The sequence below is a fragment of the Littorina saxatilis genome, linkage group LG11, assembly GCF_037325665.1.
Source record: "Littorina saxatilis isolate snail1 linkage group LG11, US_GU_Lsax_2.0, whole genome shotgun sequence".
Taxonomy (NCBI): Eukaryota; Metazoa; Mollusca; class Gastropoda; order Littorinimorpha; family Littorinidae; genus Littorina; species Littorina saxatilis.
In genome coordinates, this window is record NC_090255.1 from 8056089 (window position 1) to 8076088 (window position 20000).

General features: G+C 41.1%; 3 protein-coding genes across 3 annotated transcripts in view; 1 reads left to right on the forward strand and 2 right to left on the reverse strand.

The window, feature by feature from the left end:
• The window catches only part of LOC138979673 (ER membrane protein complex subunit 2-like), a 347725-nt gene that overhangs the window by 301162 nt on the left and 26563 nt on the right, over positions 1-20000 (reverse strand). The window lies entirely within an intron of this gene.
• On the reverse strand, positions 6206-19503 carry LOC138979674 (ER membrane protein complex subunit 2-like). Its single transcript, XM_070352390.1, has 10 exons — positions 19379-19503; positions 18700-18813; positions 16973-17037; positions 15674-15759; positions 13431-13488; positions 13081-13166; positions 12338-12479; positions 11164-11274; positions 10020-10124; positions 6206-8309 (listed from the first exon to the last, which is right to left on the reverse strand). Exons 1-10 carry the CDS (start codon positions 19401-19403, stop codon positions 8223-8225), a joined length of 879 nt encoding a protein of 292 aa, XP_070208491.1. The 5' UTR covers positions 19404-19503; the 3' UTR covers positions 6206-8222.
• Positions 19457-20000, forward strand: part of LOC138979675 (33 kDa inner dynein arm light chain, axonemal) — a 38828-nt gene continuing 38284 nt past the window's right edge. Inside the window, exon 1 of the mRNA XM_070352391.1 lies at positions 19457-19614. Within this exon, the coding sequence (XP_070208492.1) occupies positions 19534-19614 (81 nt within the window). The 5' untranslated portion in view covers positions 19457-19533. The remainder of the gene's footprint in view (positions 19615-20000) is intronic.

Genomic DNA, 20000 nt, shown 5'->3' on the forward strand with positions numbered 1-20000 from the left:
CTAGGGCGGCAAGTTGCCGAAATAATTGTGCCGCCCAGTTCGTCAGTTTTGTTTACAGGCAAATCAAGAAAAACAAAAACAAGAGTGAGACATGTTTAGCATGAACATATACGTATACTTTTTAAAAGGGATATACCGTTACATTTCTTCTGCTGGGGCAAAACATTTTAATATGCAATGTTTTGTAATGGTTTCCCAGTGAAAAGACGACGCAAGGGAGTTAACTACCGTAACCGCGATTGAATGCACACAAAAAAATTCCTTTTAATTAAATTATGTGTGGTTGCGTGCCAACGCACACAAAAACACCAGTCATAGATGAATGTCTTACTCTTCATATTTAATTGAACTTTTTAAGGTATATGTCATACATGCACCATATCTCGCGAAACGAACTGTGTTGTATATGTGTGTGTTTTTTGTTGTTGTGTTTTAAACACGCACGGTATCGAACAATATTCTCTAGCCCCTAATAGGCAAAGTACCTGTGGGACATGTCACATGAAGCACCATTTATTGATTGAGACTTCAGAGGCATGATTTCAACTATTAGGCCTAAAAAAAAATAGGTGTGGTTACGGTAACCCGACCTACCTATTTATAGGGGCCGACCCTATAACTTTTTATTTTGTAAAAAAAAAAAAACCAAAAAAAAAACCACAAACGAGTGCAGAAAACGCAATGAAAGCGACAGCGCTCGAGTCGCACACTTATTTCCCTGTCAAGTACGTTTAATTTGTACACATTAGAAAAAAAAGTTAAAAAAAACAAAATGATTGCCTACCTTCCTACCCTATTTGTTTTGGCTATGTTACCTTAACCACACCTATCTTTTTTTTTTGGCCTTAGTTCAGAGTCTTAGCAGTTCTCAGAAAATACCAGTTATCACATGCTTTACTGGGGATGGCCAAATCTCAGAATTTTACTTCGTCAGCTGGGCGGTAAAAATCAAGGGTCTGCCAAACCCGGCAAATGCAGTAGGCAGCCCAGAGATCCATAAGTACCTCTCCCAAAGATGGTACTTTTCGGCAAGATTTACAGTTTCAAGCTGTTAAGACAACTTCTTTGAACATGTGATTTTATAGAGTTTTTTGGGGGAAACTGAAAGGTAGCCTCGTCAGGGGACAACTATTCAAACCCATATCCTCATCATCTTGTTTCTCGATTGAGAATAATCATTTATAGATGACTATTATTATTCATTTCCCTTGTTGGGGTGTACTTGCATGTACTGGTGGTTGATTACCCAAATGTCCTCTCAGTGATTGAGGCTTATATGAGGCTCAGTGATTATAAATGTCACTGTTTCTTTAACGGGTTTATTCCGTTCTTTTATGCGTACTAATGGTACAGGTAGATATGAGGAGGGGTGTAGTTGTTTGTTCAACCCATCTCATTATTTTGTTTCTCCACAAACAGATAATCATTTATGTATGATTTGTAGTGTACCTCATAAGATCTGAGTGTTATAATCACAGTAGCTTTGATAGTAGAGGCTGAGCGTTTCCAATGAAGGTAAACGTATTGTAGAGATCGGTAGTCAAAGCTGTTTTGCCTGTCGGTGATGAGAAGGTCATATATATTGCCCTTGGTTGGGCTGTTGCTCTCCTAATGTGAGGCAGATTAAGTTGAAGTACCTCTCAGTGATTGAGGATTTCGTTGTATGTGTACCTCACAAATTCTGAGGGTAATGATCACAGTAGCTTTGATAGTAGGGGCTGAGCGTTCCCAATGAAGGTGAACGTATTGTAGAGATCGGTAGTCAAGGCTGTTTTGCCTGTCGGTGATGAGAAGATCGTATATATTGCCCTTGGTTGGGCTGTTGCTCTCTTAATGTGAGGCATATTGAGTTGAAGCACCTCTCAGTAATTGAGGGTTTCGTTGTATGTGTACCCACAGAGATATAGAATATTCTATATCTCTGTGTGTGTACCTCACAAATTCGGAGGGTTTTGATCACAGTAGCTGTGATAGTGGGGACTGAGCGTTCCCACTGGCAAGTAGTGAAGTGAAATGAAAGTTTTACGCCCTCACGGCAAAGCCATTAGGGGCATGTTGTTTTGGCAAGTAGTTGACTGCGTGTTTAAGTAGATAGTTTGGTCAGAGTTGATCTGAGGTCTTATTGGCGGGTAACAGTTCCCGCTCATGGGTTGGCTGCTTCGTGTAATTAGGGGATAAGTGTGTGTCACTCAACGTCCCTGTGGTTGGGGGTGGCGTCAGCGATTGGTGTAGTGGGGCTCTTAGCCTTAGGCTTGGTGGGCGGAGTTATTGTGGGGGTCACTGTTGGGCGCGAAACTGCGTCCCTCCCTGTCCGTTGCGGTTGGGTAACCATGTTACGTGTCAGTTCTTCGGTGTACTTAGCACTGGTAATCAGTGTAAGATTAAAGTAAACTGCTCCCCGCACCCCCCAAGCCAGAGAACAAGTTAGTTGATTCCAAATTGTCCATCGGGCTTTCATTGTCATGATGCCGTCTTCGCTTTGAGTCAACTTGTTCAACTTGAACAGTTTTAGGACGTCCTCGTTTTCCAGTGAGAACCTTAATTTTGACAGACGGAATTGCTTCGAATCTCTTCGCGCGCGGCATTATTACGTCAAGCTTTTTTCATCACCGGAAATCGCGTCCGGTAATGGCGACGTAAATTCTTGATTGGAAATTAATAGTAAACGATCGATGAAACAAAAAACGGGATCCGAAAGACACAAAAACTCAAAAGATCAAAATGTAAACTGTATGTTTTGCTAGTTTGGCTTTATTTTCGATTTGGCTCCATTCACTGAGTTATCCGAACGGCGGCAGTGCGGAACCACAGCATCCATCGCTATATATAGCTTCAGCGCGGCTACAGGGGCCTATCATCGCAAAGCAACCCGAAGACTGAGCTACACAGCCTGCTCAGAGTACGTTCTCCGAGTGCAAAGCACCCTTCTCACACGGCTGTCCAGCCTGTATTCAAACATACTTTGTAACCGCTATGAGCGAAGTGCAATGGGTGCACACACACACACACACACACACACACACACACACACACACACACACACACACATTCGTTGTGGTCCATTACGTTGCTCTCTGCTCCCGTTACTGATCGACGGATAAAGAGCTAATGTTACTGTAAAAACGCATTCTTCTTTACATTGTATTGATATATTATCTGCATTAGCAAATCAAGATCCTTTTTACATTTAGTCAAGTTTTGACTAAATGTTTTAACATAGAGGGGGAATTGAGACGAGGGTCGTGGTGTATGTGTGTGTGTCTGTCTGTCTGTGCGTGTGTGTGTGTAGAGCGATTCAGACCAAACTACTTGACCGATCTTTATCAAATTTGACATGAGAGTTCCTGGGAATGATATCCTTGGACATTTTTTTCCTTTTTTCGATATATACCTTTGATGACGTCATATCCGGCTTTTTGTAAAAGTTGAGGTTTGTACAGCAATTTTCGACGAAGGCCGGACTTCGGTATTGCATTTCAGCTTGGTGGCTTAAAAATTAATTAATGACTTTGGTCATTAAAAACCTGAAAATTGTAATAATATTTTGTTTTATATAAAACGATCCAAATTTACGTTCATCTTATTCTACATCATTTCCTGATTCCAAAAACATTTAAAAATGTTATGTTTGGATTAAAAACAAGCTCTGAAATGTAAAAATATAAAAAATTATGATCAAAATTAAATTGCCGAAATCGATTTAAAAACAATTTCATCTTATTCCTTGTCGGTTCCTGATTCCAAAAACATATAGATATGATATGTTTGGATTGAAAACACTCTCAGAAAGTTAAAACTAAGAGAGGTACACAAAAGCGTGCTATGCAGCACAGCGAAACCACTACCGCGCTGAACAGGCTCGTCAGTTTCACTCCGTTTTGCAGAAGGGCGGACTACGGTCATTGTGAAAAAATGCGGTGCGTTCAGTTTCATTCTGTGAGTTCCACAGCTTGACTAAATGTAGTAATTTCGCCTTACGCGACTTGTTTTAATTTACTCCGCGACGTTAGTTCTTGTGCCACCTTTATTAATAAATTTATTTATTTATCTTTGTCGAAGTGGCCTTACTTGGAACGAGTTCGTAGCTGTTGCGCTTTCAGGGAAAAAAAAGAAGGCTCCAACAATTTGATTCTACGAAGTTTAGATTCTGCCAAAAGCCCAGTTGCATTTAAATGGCTTGAAACAATCAATTTTTCGTTGACGAAAAAAGTCCTTTCAAAGTGCCAATTCGACGTTAAAATATTGCTTTAAAAAAAAAATGTTTAACTAATTTATTTTATTATACGAAAAAACGACACGGTAAGGACTTTGATGATCGAGTGAGAGGCAAGCCATGCACTCGTCGTTGATCTCATTCTAGGCTATGCGTATCGACATAGGTCACGTTCGCGCCATAACCTGGTCTTAATTTTAAACTGTCTAGTGACCCTTACTTGCACTTCGGTTTGGGGGCAAAGACCTTGACCTTTCTGATAACTAAAACACAAAAGCACACACACATGCGACAGGCAGTGTATGTGCTAACTGTTTCACTGTTACACAGCACGCACACTTGCTTATCACCGGGGGAAAAGAGTTTGTAAAATCCGTTCGAAGAATCGCCCCCTTTCCTCCCCCCCCCCCCCCCCACACACACACACACACACACACACACACTCAATGACACACCCGTACACACTGACACACACACACACACACACACACACACATCCAACAACAACAAATAAACAAACCCAAAGGCAACAAACAAAAATGCACAAAACAAAACAAAAACACCAATGAAAATTACAGAAATTGAAACGATAAAAACAACACAACAGCCACAACCACTGACCACATCAAAAAACAAATAAACAAACCCAAAGACAAAACAAACAAAAAATACCAAAGGAAATTACGGAAAATAAGATTGTCATGCTATTATTATGAGTGTTGTGAGCAAGCATCGAGTGATCGGCAGTCCTCGGTGCTTCAATTCAGTTTTTCGTCAGGATTCAGGAATCGTTCATTACAGCAAGGGAGGTAGCCTCTGTTTATTTTCAAGCTTTGGGAGAGATTATGTCCCCTGCCATGAAAAATTGGGTTCGTGCGTTCGTGTGTGTGACTGTGCACGGACGTAGGTAATGTAAGTCCGTGGACTGTGTCAGTGTGTGCGCGTGTGCACGCGATGTTCTTGGTTTGTAGCGGAAAATAAAATGTGGTATTTCTTTTTGTGCTGGATGTTTCTTGCACAAAATAGTTTAATGTAAGGACTGGCAAATGTCTGCGCATAATTAAAAGACATGATAATCCAGTCTATCGGGAAATGTAGCAGGTAAGACTTAAAGAGGCAATGCTATATCCTTGTTAACATTGAATAAGTATTAAGAAAATGTATGTTGTTCAGTTTGTTATAAATATACATGTAATATTAAATATAATTTGCAAAACAATTAAAAATTGCAAGAATCGATGACTGTGAGGTCTTTCTTTCTTTATTTATTTGGTGTTTAACGTCATTTTCAACCACGAAGGTTATATCGCGACGGGGAAAGGGGGGAGATGGGATAGAGCCACTTGTCAATTGTTTCTTGTTCACAAAAGCACTAATCAAAAATTTGCTCCAGGGGCTTGCAATGTAGTACAATGTATTACCTCACTGGGAGAATGCAAGTTTCCAGTACAAAGGACTTAACATTTCTTACATACTGCTTGACTAAAATCTTTACAAACATTGACTATATTCTACACAAGAAACACTTAACAAGGGTAAAAGGAGAAACAGAATCCGTTAGTCGCCTCTTACGACATGCTGGGGAGCATCGGGTAAATTCTTTCCCCTAACCCGCGGGGGGAATGACTGTAAGGTGTGAATGTACGTTCTATACATGCATGGACTGATGATGCGCTTAGAATAAATGCCAACAAATTCAAACAAGAAAGCCTGAGCGCATACATGCACACAAACATTTCTGTGCAAACGCGCACACAAATACAAGCAAATTTTTTGTACAAACGCATGCACGCACACACACACACATGCATGCAAACATTTCTGTACAGACACACACACATTTCTGTGCAAACGCACACACACACACACACACACAAAAAAATACAAGCAAACTTTACTGTACAAACACATGCACACACACACACACACGCAAACATTTGTGTACAAAAACACACACACACATTTGTGTACACACACACACAACACACCAAGTAATATTTAACCACAATTTATTTCTGTCAGGCTTACAACAGAGACCAGATGCACTACAAGACATCAGATTCACAATTTTCAAACTTCTTCGACATCACACAGATTTTCAAACGTCATCTGATGTCACCATACGCGCCAGCTCAGTCATCCTCTGCTTATCATTGATATCATATTACATCATACAGTGGACCCCCTTTTTAAGATCTGAAATCTGAGAAGACTGGGAGACAGGAGTGGGTTTGGGAGTGCTAAAAATTAAAAATAGACAAATTTATTGATGGTCCGGTAGCTCCGTTGGTAGAGCACTGGACTTGTGTCAGTTGTGATCGGAAGGTCGCAGGTTCGAATTCGGGCCGGGACGGACACGGGTCAACTTTTTGTGCAGACCCAGAGATGGAAGCCATGTCCCACCCCCGTGTCACCACAATGGCACGTAAAAGACCTTGGTCATTCTGCCATAAGTGCAGGTGGCTGAATACACTTAAACACGCAGACACCTGGGTAGCGCGACTCCGTTGCTGCTATAGCTTTTCACTGGGAGGAAGCGACCCGAATTTCCCAGAGATCGAACAATAAAGTAATGAATATTAAAATGAAAATGTCAGCAACAGAAGATCTGGAACAGCGAAATCTTAAAGTAGGGGTGGGGGGAAGTCAAATGAAGGTCTGACAGGAGGATCCACTGTACAAAACAACCAGCTACAACAAAACATACAATATCGTTATCATTGCACATCAATAAGGAATATTCTTACAGATTGAATAAGTTACACAGGGATGGTCAAATCGTCCAACCGGTCGCCAGGGGCGAGTAAAAAATCCGCCTGGCAACTCGCCCGCTTGGCCAGTGAAAATTCTGGTCAAATGCAACATTGTTGGTTGTAATATCGAGTTTCAAATCAGATGGAGCAACTTTGGTATGCACCGGGCCAGCGAAATTTCTGGTGGGCTAGTGACTCTCTTGCAGTTACTCACCCAGCTGGCGAGTTAAAATGTTGGGATAATTATGGTCATCCCTGGTTACATGAAAAATGTATGAAATTGAAACCTCTGCTTTACTACTTTCAAATACTTCCGCATAAAGCATTATACATATCTATTCTAACCTTCGCTCGTCCGGGTTATCAACTACACACGGAAGTCGCCGTGCGGACCCATGCTTCTCATTTCCTTCTTTGAGAAACATGGGTCCGCACGACCCCACAATGTTTGTAGTCTAAATATAACCTTTTTTTTTAATTACTTCTCGCTGAAATTTTAGGACATAAGAGCTTTTTAGGTGCCTGAGGCATTCTTAAAAGCTCATTAAAATATCCCAACTAGTTATTTGCAATTAAACACCCTTCTGGGTCCACATGGACCCACGACCACCCGCGAAGTTTAAGACTCCTTCCTTGAAAGAGAGGTTTTCACTGTGCTTTGAAAGTCACAAAAACTAAAACAACACAAACAAAAAGAACCATACATTAAATAACAACAGTATGTTTTGACAATGTCATCTACTGGCGTTTAAATAAAGAAAAGTCAAAGAGCTTGTAATAACTCTGATGCTAAATATCTGTACCTTTTTCCCACAAACCTACAAAATGAAACAAAATTCAACGATACATAACAAATATAATGGTGAGCTGTTCCAAATACAAGAAAAAAGATACACAGATGTGTATGTTTGTGATAGATCTGGCCAGTCCCTTTCATCTATTCACTCTGCACATGTCATTATCAGACACACACACACACACACTATTGCAGCCACAGAGAAAATCTCTGTTTCTCTCTCTCCTTCCGCATGCACGCACACACACACGCACACACACACACACACACACACACACACACACACACACACACAAGAAAACAGTCCATCAAAGGTTACAAGAATGGCTCTCACATAGACTCACGTTCAAGAAGACTGCTCCAAAAGATACAATTTTCACAGAAAAACAGAGTCCAGAAAGGACCACAACAATGCCTTACGAAGATCTGGATGTGTCACTCTGACCCTCTAACTTATGGCCTAATTAGCAACCTGTAAGGACTCCAACATTTTCTCGATGGATTCCAGAACTTTGGTGTCTCTCAACTGTTGGTCTGGCTGCTGGGCCTGAAGAAAAAAAAACCCACATTTTTCAGGAATGCACATTTTTTTTTTAAATGGATTACAAAAATGAATACATAAACTAGGCAAACAAAATACTGCATCCATTTTCGTACCCCAAATAAAACAGTCAATCCTGTGTCATTTCATTCAAACTTTCTGCCTGCGCCATGAAAGGCACTCAACTTGGCTGTCTGTGTCTGGCACACTTTTCGGAGTCAAAAATGTCTTTTTCCGACGTTACTTGACCAACTTCCAAATGATCGTACCCCCAAATTCGAACTGACAAAACTACTACTAACTTTGTTTTTGTGTCCCCAGAACTAGAGTCTATTTGGGACATAACATTGTTGCATGCTAAGAGAGCTGACAAAAACATAAGATACCAATTAAAAAATCAACACAAAGTTTATTATCTAAATACTATGTGTCAGGGGGTTAACTTAAAGTAAAAAGCAAAATGTACGGACAGCAGATGAAAAAAGTCTTTGTGTTGTACTTCTAGAAAATGCACCTTTTCCCTGATCACCATACTTCTTCTTCTTCTGCGTTCGTGGGCTGAAACTCCCACGTACACTCGTGTTTTTTGCACGAGTGGAATTTTACGTGTATGACCATTTTTTACCCAGCCATTTAGGCAGCCATACGCCGTTTTCGGAGGAAGCATGCTGGGTATTTTCGTGTTTCTATAACCCACCGAACTCTGACATGGATTACAGGATCTTTTTCGTGCGCACTTGGTCTTGTGCTTGCGTGTACACACGGGGGTGTTCGGACACCGAGGAGAGTCTGAACACAAAGTTGACTCTGAGAAATAAATCTCTCGCCGAACGTGGGGACGAACTCACGCTGACAGCGGCCAACTGGATACAAATCCAGCGCGCTACCGACTGAGCTACATCCCCGCCCGATCACCATACAAAACCTAGAGTTGTCTGTCCTTCCCCAAAATAATATTTGGGGCTGGGCAAGCACAACTTGAACAAGGGTTCGATATCATCTGATCTCATCAAAGGCAACATTTCCCATAATTCTAATTCCACACATCCCATAGCTTTTTTTTTCAAATTCCTATCTAACATCAGTCTCAGAGAGGGATGACTGCTACCTCAACTGACGAATTCTGAAAATAACTCAGTTTTGGAAGAGTTGCTTTTCCTTGAAAATACTGAGGCAAACAAACCCACGTGACACTGAAGGCCAAAGACAGCTTTCCACTTGCAGGAAACGTCACAAATGTTATAGCAATGGAATAATGAAGCATGGCTGCCAGCCTTATGACTATGAAATTCCTGTGGGCGTCCCGGGGCCGCAGAAAGCCGTTGACTGACTTATCGATAAAGTCATACTTCCGTCTTTTACTGCGGTAAAAACCTCACTTTAGCCTTTGTTTTTTTAATCTTGTTTCGTTGTTTTCGGCAGCCTCTTTAGAAGGCCCAAACCGGAAAGAAGCACAATCATTTTCCGTACATGCGCACATCGACTTGCCAGGTCTCGGTTAACCAGTGCGTCTTTTCACCGGTTTCGTCCCCAAAAAAGAGGCTGCTTTCACCAATAATTTTACAACATTTTCTTTTCGGGAAAATCAAACACATTTCAGGATTTCGTGATGGATTTCAAACATCGGGAGATTCCCCCAAAAATTCGGGAGGGTTGGCAGCTATGATGAAGTAATAAGTGAAAAAACAATGGAAATGAAAAAATAAAAGGATTTACCTTGTACTTTGTGGCAATCTGTTCGGCAGCCCATGCAGCGTATTTACTGTTCAACGATCGTTCCTTGGCTCCCTTGCCTGAACTCGAGCTCAGGTTTGTGGCCGACTGAAAGTCAAAACAACAAGATCTGATAAATAAAAGGAAGTAAGCGCTCAAAAAGTGAGAGTTACGCGGAACCAGTCTCCTCGTATTTGAGAGAATAAGGCCACCAAAAAAATAGGTCTGTTTACGGTAACCCGTCCGACCCTAGTTTTTAGGCCCGACCCTAATCTTTTTTTTGGATCGTCTGAAAAAAAACAAAAACGCATCCAAAATAGAGCTGTTTGAGCTCAAACAGCAGACGACAGAAGGGAGGTAAGCTCAAAGTACTGTTTATGGTTATGTTGGGCAAAAACAGGGATTGATGAGAAGAAATGAACTGTGAAACATCATAGAGAGGGGAGAAAAAAAAAAGAAAAAAAAATGGAAAAAAAAAAAAAACACCTACCGACCCTATTTTTTCACCCTATGTTACCGTAAACAGACCTAATTTTTTTTTGTGGCCTAGAAAGCATTGAAATGAACAAGCGACTTTCATCCTTAAAACAACACAACCTCAAATGTAACATCAGTATTAAACCTGTTGCCCGCTAGAGCGCCAAATATTGCTCGCTTGAGAACCTATATGCAGAACCTGATAACAGCCGCAATACGCAATGCATATTTTGGATTCTGGATACCGGATTCCTCTGAGGTTTGAGTGTGACTTTGCTGTATGTGTATGATTTTTTAAAGTTTGAAATTAACGGAGTTACTGCCCATGCCACAGGAGGCAAAGAGTTAAATATTCATCATGCAATTTTAATGTGCAAGAGTTGATTCTACTGTTACAGTCCTTGTAAAACAACATGAAGTGAACCATAGACTTCCAAGAGTGAATTGTTATATGAACACACACACAAACACACACCCAAGCCTCCCAAAACCCTGACAAAATTCAAGGGACAAAACTCTCTGGTATCGCAATCAACGCAAAAGGCATGATTGCAACTCTTCTTCTTTTGCGTTCATGGGCTGAAACTCCCACAAACCCATGTGTTTTCAGCATAAGTGGGTTTTTACATGTATGATTGTTTTTACCAATTGCTGCTCAAAATGCACTGACCAGGAAGAGTCCATACAGGGCCCTCATGTTGCTGGGCGACAGCTTGACCGCCTGAGCGTAGTATGACCGAGCCATCTCCATGTTGTCCGTGCCTCCGTACGTGTACTTGATCTGACAGAAACAAATTCAATAATAATACAATAAAGACGTAAGGTAAGGTATTCCTATAGCCATATTTCATCATTGGGGAAGTGACATGTTAGAGATCTCACCATTCCTGGGCCAGCTTAATGGGGGCGGTACTCATTTCCTCTCTCTCTCCTCTAGCTGCCTTTGCCTTCCCCGTCCCGAAAAATAATAGGGTCAGGTATCTATTTCCAGCTGGGTGGACTGGAAAGCGCTCAGAAAAATTGGGTATTTGTATTCATCCCGATTGGGGGTCGATCCTTGACCACTAGCGTGAGACTGAGAGGCAAGCACTCTAAGCACTATGCCACTCCGCCTCTCCACAATAAAGAACTAGGTCCTAAGAATAAACACAATGTTGTGAAGTCATTACATGTGGACCTTAACATTATTTTCAGTCAAAGTCAATGGTGTGGGTTAAATGACAGATGACCTGTGTTTATTTTGTTAGAGCGTTTTGTTGAATTTTTTTTCCGTGAGAAGTTATACTATTTTTGGGGGCGGTTTTTCATAAAATTCAAGGTCACTCATTTTTATCACTGATATCTTTTGAATGACTGTAGATTTCAAAAAAAGCCTCTAACAAAAGTTGGGTATTGTGCTAAAGTATAAATAACAAGCACCAAAACAAAATTCCTTACGGTTTTGTAAAAGCCTTAGGGTTTTAAAAAGTGACAGTTTGGTGGCCATCTTGGATTGCTACCAAGGCAACCGGTGATCAAAAAAAAAAATATATCATTTTCTCAGGAGATAGACTGAGTTCTTTAATTGTGCAACAATTTTTGACCCAATACTTATGAAACAAACAAAAAAATCACTTTTAACACCAGTGCCCTAAAGAACAACACTGTGTGTATGCGTGTGTGTCTGTCTGTGTATGTGTCCACACCATCATCAGTTGATAATGTCAGGTAAAGCACAAATCAACTAAAGTCAGTCATAGCTAGATGTGAGTTTTATCACAAAATCATTAACCAGGATGAAAATGTCAGAATCATTCCCAACTCTTTCGAACTTTTTGCACACAAATCTAAAAGCTACATCTTACATCTGCGTATTTCTGGTGGTACAGATGGTTGTGGGGATTTGACATGAGCAGCTCTTCAAGGCAGAACGAGGCGTTGGCGTAATCGTGTATCGACAGGTACAGGTCGCACATTTCATTCCACGCTTCGTAGTCGGTCATAAACCTGGAACAACCAACATTCAGATTATGTGACGTTTTTCTTCTATTAGTCTAAGCTGCTCTCAAGCAAGAAATATACACACAGATAAATGTAATCAAGTGCACCAAGCACAACGATCACTTTTGGAGGCAAAGCCAGTCAGACAGGGTTGAGAATTATAGAGCTAATTTAATAGCCCTAACAAATAACTGCCATGGGTACGCCAGGGGTGTACCTTAACTTATTTTGATACCGGCCCCCCAGTCAAAATTTGAACCGGCCCCCCATAGATTCCCAAGAGCATACAAGGTGACAACGGCAGCCAGACTCCATCACAAACAGTTACTCCACATCTCACTGGTGTGCTGTCTACTAACGTACCAAAATTGTTGAGCTACTATAAACAGCTCCAAAGATAAGACTTGAGAAATGGAGAATGCCTCAAGGAAACAATACAGGTATGTACCATTCATGCCAACTTCTAATCTCTATATCATCATCCCCCCCCCCCCCCCCCCCCCCCACGCTTCTACAAAAAAAGCCTTATGCTACATGTAATAGTATTACTACAATAAACATCTTTGCTTGTCTGCCCACAACAATCTACAAACAAATATTTACTCACTTTTTCAAGTATTCGTTCAGCTTTTCAATGGCTTCGGGAATCTTTTTCTGTGCTTTCAGTATGGCAACCAGCCTCTTCTTGGCAAACTGCAATGGCACATTTACAATTTTACAAACACAAACCCATTAACCTTTATTCCCCAAGAGCGCTAAATACCTCGTGCACAAGTTTCCAAATGCAGATCCTTAAAACATTTTCTATGACACATACATGTATATCTGTTTCCATGTCTGCTGGCTTCCTGCAATGTTTGAGCATTTATAATTTCGGAAAACTTGCTGTAGTTACTTTGGTAATGGTACGATTTTTTTCAAGTTTGAAATTGAGAAAAGAATATTTCCGAATCATACCATGTTTGCGTCATCTTTCTCTGTGATCTCCTGGTAGATTTCTATGGCCTTATTAAAGCTGCAGAAGAAAAATAAAACATTTGTCAGATTTTCAAATAAATACGGAGAGTTTATATTTGATTGAATAGGGACACATGCACACCAATGATGCACAACTAAACAAAAAATAAAGAAAAAAGATTAAAAAAACAAGCAAGCAAACAAAACATTAGGTACTCTCAGTTTCTCACTTTTTTTCAGCAAGTTCTGATCTCTTAGTTCTTAAACATTAAAATGACAAAGATGTACATAACTGCAGGCAGAAACATGAATATACTGTAATTCGAATCATTGCATTTCACTGCAGCTTATAATTAAGTCTGATATGTCAACATACACTCAAATGCAATGTTATACGCCATTCAGCCACAGCACTCAAAAAGAATATATATCACGATGTTTGCGTATTTGGACACTTGCTCACATGGTTTTTTTTAACATCGCAAAGTGTATGGCATTCACAAAAATAATGCGTGTGAAAAAATGGATCCCCTCGGCTTTTAGATATGTCACCAATTGCAGTTGCACAGCCGCTTTTCTGTGATTATTACAGCACCCCCATTTAAACGAGTCCTTTCAGAAAAAGTTGTTAAAGCATGTAAGGCAGTATGCAAAAAATGTGCAACAGACAGCATGCACACAATATTATGTGACTAATTTTTCTCAATGTTTTGTATGCCTTACATGATCCCTGCACTGTCAGTTCTTCTTTCTTCATAGGCTGAAACTCCAACGATCATTTACGTGTATGACCACTTTACTCCGCCATTTTGGCAGTCATACGCCTCTTTCAGGGAAAGCATGCTGGGTATATATTTGTGTTTCTATAACCCACCGAACTCTGACATGGGTTACAGGATCTTTTCCGTGTGCTCTTGGTTTTGTGTTTGCGTGTACATACGAAGGGGGATAAGTCACTAACAGGTCTGCACATAAGATGACCTTGGAGATCGTAAAAATCTCCACCCATCAGGTGGGATTTAAACCTAAGACCTTCTGCATGGGAGGCCGGCTTATTATCCACTAGAATGAATACCCGCTTCGCCGGGTAGCCGGCTTCGCCGGGAAGAAGTACTTAGAGCCGTACGCCGGCTTCGCCGGGTCCGAACAATGGACCCGCCAAGCTCGCCAAGCTTAGGTCCCTCCCAGATTCGTGGAATGGGAACAGCACGAAAATGATTCAGTGGCCATAATGCCATTCCTGACCATATCGAGTCCCATCCTTGTCGACGAATGTAACCGTGTTAATCACCTTAGGAGGCGAACTCCACTCAAACAGGACTGAGCAAGTTAGAGCTTCTCAAAGGAAGGCCAGTACATAAAATTACACAAAAGCCGCCAGACCACATCACAAACAGAACTGAACAATGCACAGGTGTTGCTCACATAGAGACACACACACACACACACACACACACACACACACACAAAAACACAGAGAAGCCGTATCTATAGAGAGATAGATGACAGTGTATTTTTCGCGTGGCTATAAATTGATTCGACCTTTGCACTTTGACAGTGAGGATAATTTACGGGTCCAATTTACGTTCTGGACACTGCGTTGACCTTCTAAAAATAGTAACAGTAACAGAACGCCGGGAATATCCGAAGACGCTCCACTCACACTATATAGTGCACCATACGAAGGAAGGGAGGTAAACGCTGAAAACCTGGATAAGATGAGAAGATAAGGAAGAGTTACTTATAATGGTGAAATGAACACAAAAACCAAAATCATTTCAGCGCTGCGCGCTGAGAGCACGTGTTGAAATATCTCATCGATGATATTGTGTCCGGGGTGTAGCTGAATACGGTGTCCAAATTTGAAAAAGATCCACTGAGAACTTTGGCTTTGGTGTGTCGGTATGGGGGCCCGGGTAGCTGAGGTGGAACCAAAATAGCTGAGGTTGAACCAAAATCGGTTCAGCGCTGCGCGCTGAGAGCACGTGTTGAAATATCGACCAGGTTGTGTCGTGTCCCGGGTCTACCTGAATATGCCCACCAAATTTGAAGCAGATCCATCGAGAACTTTGGCCGTGCATGGCGAATACACAAATACACAGATACACAAACACACAGACACAAGTCGTATATATATATAGATTGGGCTATTGCACCCATCATCACTGTCTCTGACAGTAAAAAAGTAAAGTGGTCTCTTTCTCATGGTGTTTTCATTTAAAAAAATCGGTATGGTTACTCACCTTCCCTCTGATTCCAAGAACATCCCTTCCAGTCTCTTCACACGAACACTGTTAGGGAACTTGGCTTCCAGAGCTTCTATGCACAACTGAAATAACCACATGCAAAAATAAATAAATAAACAATTATGAAAGTCACATATTATGTTCCTTGACCCAGGACAAGATATTTAACTTTTAGACAGAAATCAACATTTTGTACAAGATTTAAAGTACCACACTGTAAAACCAATAAAAGAATCTGGGTTTCGGAGAGCCTTCTACATTTTATCATGATAGGCCTAAACTATGAATGGTCTGCGAGTCTGGGGTGTGTTAGTGTTACATGTACCACCTTGACTGCCAGAAGAATTAATCAATCAATCAATCAATGAGGCTTATATCGCGCATATTCCGTGGGTACAGTTCTAGGCGCTCTGCAGTGATGCCGTGTGAGATGAAATTTTATACGGCCAGTAGATTGCAGCCATTTCGGCGCATATTTACCTTTCGCGGCCTATTATTCCAAGTCACACGGGTATAGGTAGACAATTATTAACTGTGCCTGAGCAATTTTGCCAGGAAAGACCCTTTTGTCAATCGTGGGATCTTTAACGTGCACACCCAATGTAGTGTACACGGGGGGAGGGTTCGGACACCGAAGAGAGTCTGCACACAAAGTTGACTCTGAAATAAATTTCCGCCGAACCTGGGATCGAACTCACGCTGACAGCGGCCAACTGAATACAAATCCTGCGCGCTACCAACTGAGCTATATCCCCGCCCCAATTAAGCTAAAATCAATGAAAAATCAAAACAATTATCTTTCACGGGAAATCAACATTACCAAAAGTGAAACAAATTGTCTCCAAGGGGGCAATTCAAATGTCAATACAATTACAACGGTTGTTTCCCTTGTCAGATAATTGATTTTTTTAATGGCAGTAATTTGGCAGTCAAAGGGTTAAGAATGTTGAATGGTACTGGGAGGAAGTGCACTCTGTAATTAACCCGTGTGGACCCAAAAGGGTGTTTAATTGCAAATATCTAGTTGGAATTTTTTAATGAGCTTTTAAGAATGCCTCAGGCACCTAAAAAGCTCTTATATCCTAACATTTCAGCGAGAAGTAATAACATTATTTTAAAAAGGTCAAATTTAGACTACAAATATTGTGGGGCCGTTGCGAACCCATGTTCCTCAAAGAAGGAAAAGCGTGCATCTTTGAGAAGCATGGGTCCGCACGGCCCCACGATATCTTCCGTGTGTAGTCGATAACCCGGACTGGCGAAGGTTAAGGAAATGAACCACACACAAAAACTCACATCAGCAATCTCCAGTTTCTGGCAATCGAGGGCTGCAATGCACACCTGTTCGTAGACATTCCACACTGAAAATGAAAGCAAGGCACAACTCCTTATCCGAGGAGTACTGTAAACCGAAATTATAGTCCACAGGGCCTCACATCCATGAGAGGTAGCAGAGGACAAATGTCCTGGCCAATGTAAAAGTGATAGGACATTTGTCCTGAACAAAAACAAATCAATAGGACATTTTTTTCCTGTAACAAAACGTAAATATAATTATACTTGACTAGTTTCTTGGCGCGAGAGTAAAAGAACAAAAATACTTTTCTTGGCAAAAAGGTAACAGAAAATGTAAAATAAATTACATCGAGTCAGTGCAGTGTTTCTGTCTCTGAACTTCAACTACTGTGTTGGTTCCTTTCTTTTGCTGAAGAGCATTCGCTTCCTCGTGGATGTCCACTTTTCAACAACCTTCACCACCCACTGTGACTTGTGAATGTCATCCTTTGGCCCCTCCAGGTACACACGCATCAAGCTTGAGATGAAGTTACGCCCCGTGGGGGTGAGGGAGGGGGTAGTGTCTTTCTTTGGCTCCAATCAGTGTTTGACTATTGCGATCGACATTCTCACCTGGGTGATCGGGCTCTAACTGCTCTGGGGCTGGAGGAAGCTCAGTTTCCGTGCTACTGACAGATGATGAGGGAAGGGACTTGAAGTGTAATTTCTTCTGTCCCTTTTCTGGGATCAGTTTTCGTTTAGGCGGCATATTTGTTATTTTCGGGGAAAGCGCGAAGGGAGACAACTCTCAACTGGCTTCGAGCATTCTGAGTTGCGAGCCTTGGAAACTCTTTGGTACTGGAGGCACAAAGTGTCTAATTTCGTCTGCTACACATCGCTTCGCATTACATCGATACATTAGCATTCAAACTACTATAAATTAAGAAGTACTGATGATGTCCGGATCAAATGATAGAATAATCGGACATTGACCACTTTGTGACAAAAACAATAGGACATTTGTCCTCCTGCATGAAAAATGTATAGGACATTTGAAAAAAATATCCTCATATGTCCGATGTCCGACGTGGATGTGAGGCCCTGAGTCCATCTGTTTTGGATTTTAATTCAAGGCAATAGTGAAACTAGTTATTTGAAGGTTTTCATTCCTACAAAAATCATACATTCACACACAGTTTGTTAATTGTATGCTATTAAATATAACAACTATATTAGAAGATAACTGGTTTAAAAACATGTTGTCACCACAATCAATGAATCATCGCAGCAATATCCCCCAAATCGCCCTGTGTACTCAAATGATCAATCCCTCCCCATCCACGCCCCCAACTCCCATCTAGTGATCTACATAAATGTAGTTTAGCTGTCTAAATGGTGGGTCACAGTTTTAGCCCACAAACGCAGAAATTGCCCCTTGTGAGGTTCACCGCCACACTGATGAATCGCAAGTGTTCACCCTTCTTTCAGTATGTGACGTCCTTTCCAGGGTGCTATTTCTAGATCATAACTGAAAGGCATACTCTAGAATTAGCCCCATGGAAGTGAAGTCTCAAACTGGAGAAAAAAAATCATTTTGAGACTCATTCACTGATTCAGTGTGAATCTCATGCAAGGCTAAATCAGGATTTATGGTATACAACAGCTGAAAAAAAGACAGAAAGACAGGAAAGACAGCGGAATTGATTAATAATCAATTATGAAGAATTTAAGGAAACAAATGTCCTTACGTTCATTGCCCAGCTTGTGGCTGGAATCCATGAGGACATCCTCCCAGAGTTTGACCACAAGATCGCCATCTCTGACCTGCTCTTCCCTCAGCTTACGCAAAATGCCTCTGGCCTCTGTGTGAATTGTAATTAGATCAATAAGACTATAACTATAAGTAGAACTTCAACTGTCAACAACAACAACAAATTTAGCATCACGTGCCTTTGTTTTCCATCAAAACAAAAAGAAAACACAACTGACACCAGTTTTGGTAAATTCACCGATTCAGTTATTTCGGTCCGCTTGTCGCTTCAGAATAAATGGTAATCCTTTGGTAATCGTTTTCGTTCTGTAAATTGGTACACCGTACCTCTTTCAGGCGATGACCCGCTCTTAAGTATCCTCGTTAATCAAATGAAAGAATGGTCTTGTTTTAAGACAGCATTCACTGATTCAGAGGATTACAAGCAACCAAGCCAACATTACATGTAATGATTATGATGTATAGTACTGATGAGAGATGTAGCAGACAACCTCACTCTGTTCACTAATTATACGCCGTTTGTTTGTAAATCGGTGCAAATTTCAGCTTCAACAGAGGCCTATCAATAAATACTTTGTGTGTTTTATATCCTGCACTATTTTTGGTGAGAAAAGAAGACAGAACCCCCCAGAATTAAGAACCCGGTGTAATTTTACCTTCCCAACTAACGTGCTGCGCCATCTTGATTCTCGTTTTCTTTGCACGAGATCTCGCCTCTCACGCATGCGCACAGGAACAAAACCATAGCAACCAGGCTGGCGTCTCAAAGGTTCATTGCAGCAGATAGAAGGACCACAAAAACAGAGTCAAAATGATTCCTCCCAACGCTTCCCTCGTCAAATATGACAACCCCGTACTTGTCAGCAGAAACACAGACAAGAAAACTCCACGGGTAAGTTATTCTTCTGACATTTTCTTGGTCAAAAGTGTTCTGATTTCTTGGCTGAATCGAGAAACAACCATCTTTTCGTAATGTGATTGTGAGCTTCTCTGTTTTGAGATACGAACATATCGTATTTTTGGCATCCTATACAATGTAAAACCGCTGTGTTAAGTGTAAAATTCGACGATAACAAGCTTCAACAACAACGTTTCAACATAACGACGGAAATACTTGTTTCATTCAAAAGTCTCTGCAAATTATGTACCTACCTTAGGTGGGGTAATTTAATTCAAGGCTCAACAACGGTCCATGGATACTAGCGACTCTGTTTACTGCATGCGTTTCTGCCACTGTGGTTTTGCTTTTATTTCAGTCTTGCCCGTTATCCACTGTAA

Bases quoted from the DNA above. Each gene is read 5' to 3' on its own strand.
- LOC138979674 (XM_070352390.1), bottom strand. From the start codon at position 19,403: ATGGCGCAGCACGTTAGTTGGGAAG. The intron at 15,760-16,972 runs GTGAGTTTTTGT...TGGTTATTTCAG, and splicing joins AGAAACTGGAGATTGCTGAT to TTGTGCATAGAAGCTCTGGA. The intron at 11,275-12,337 runs GTAAGATGTAGC...TGTTTCTGTCAG, and splicing joins ACCACCAGAAATACGCAGAT to ATCAAGTACACGTACGGAGG.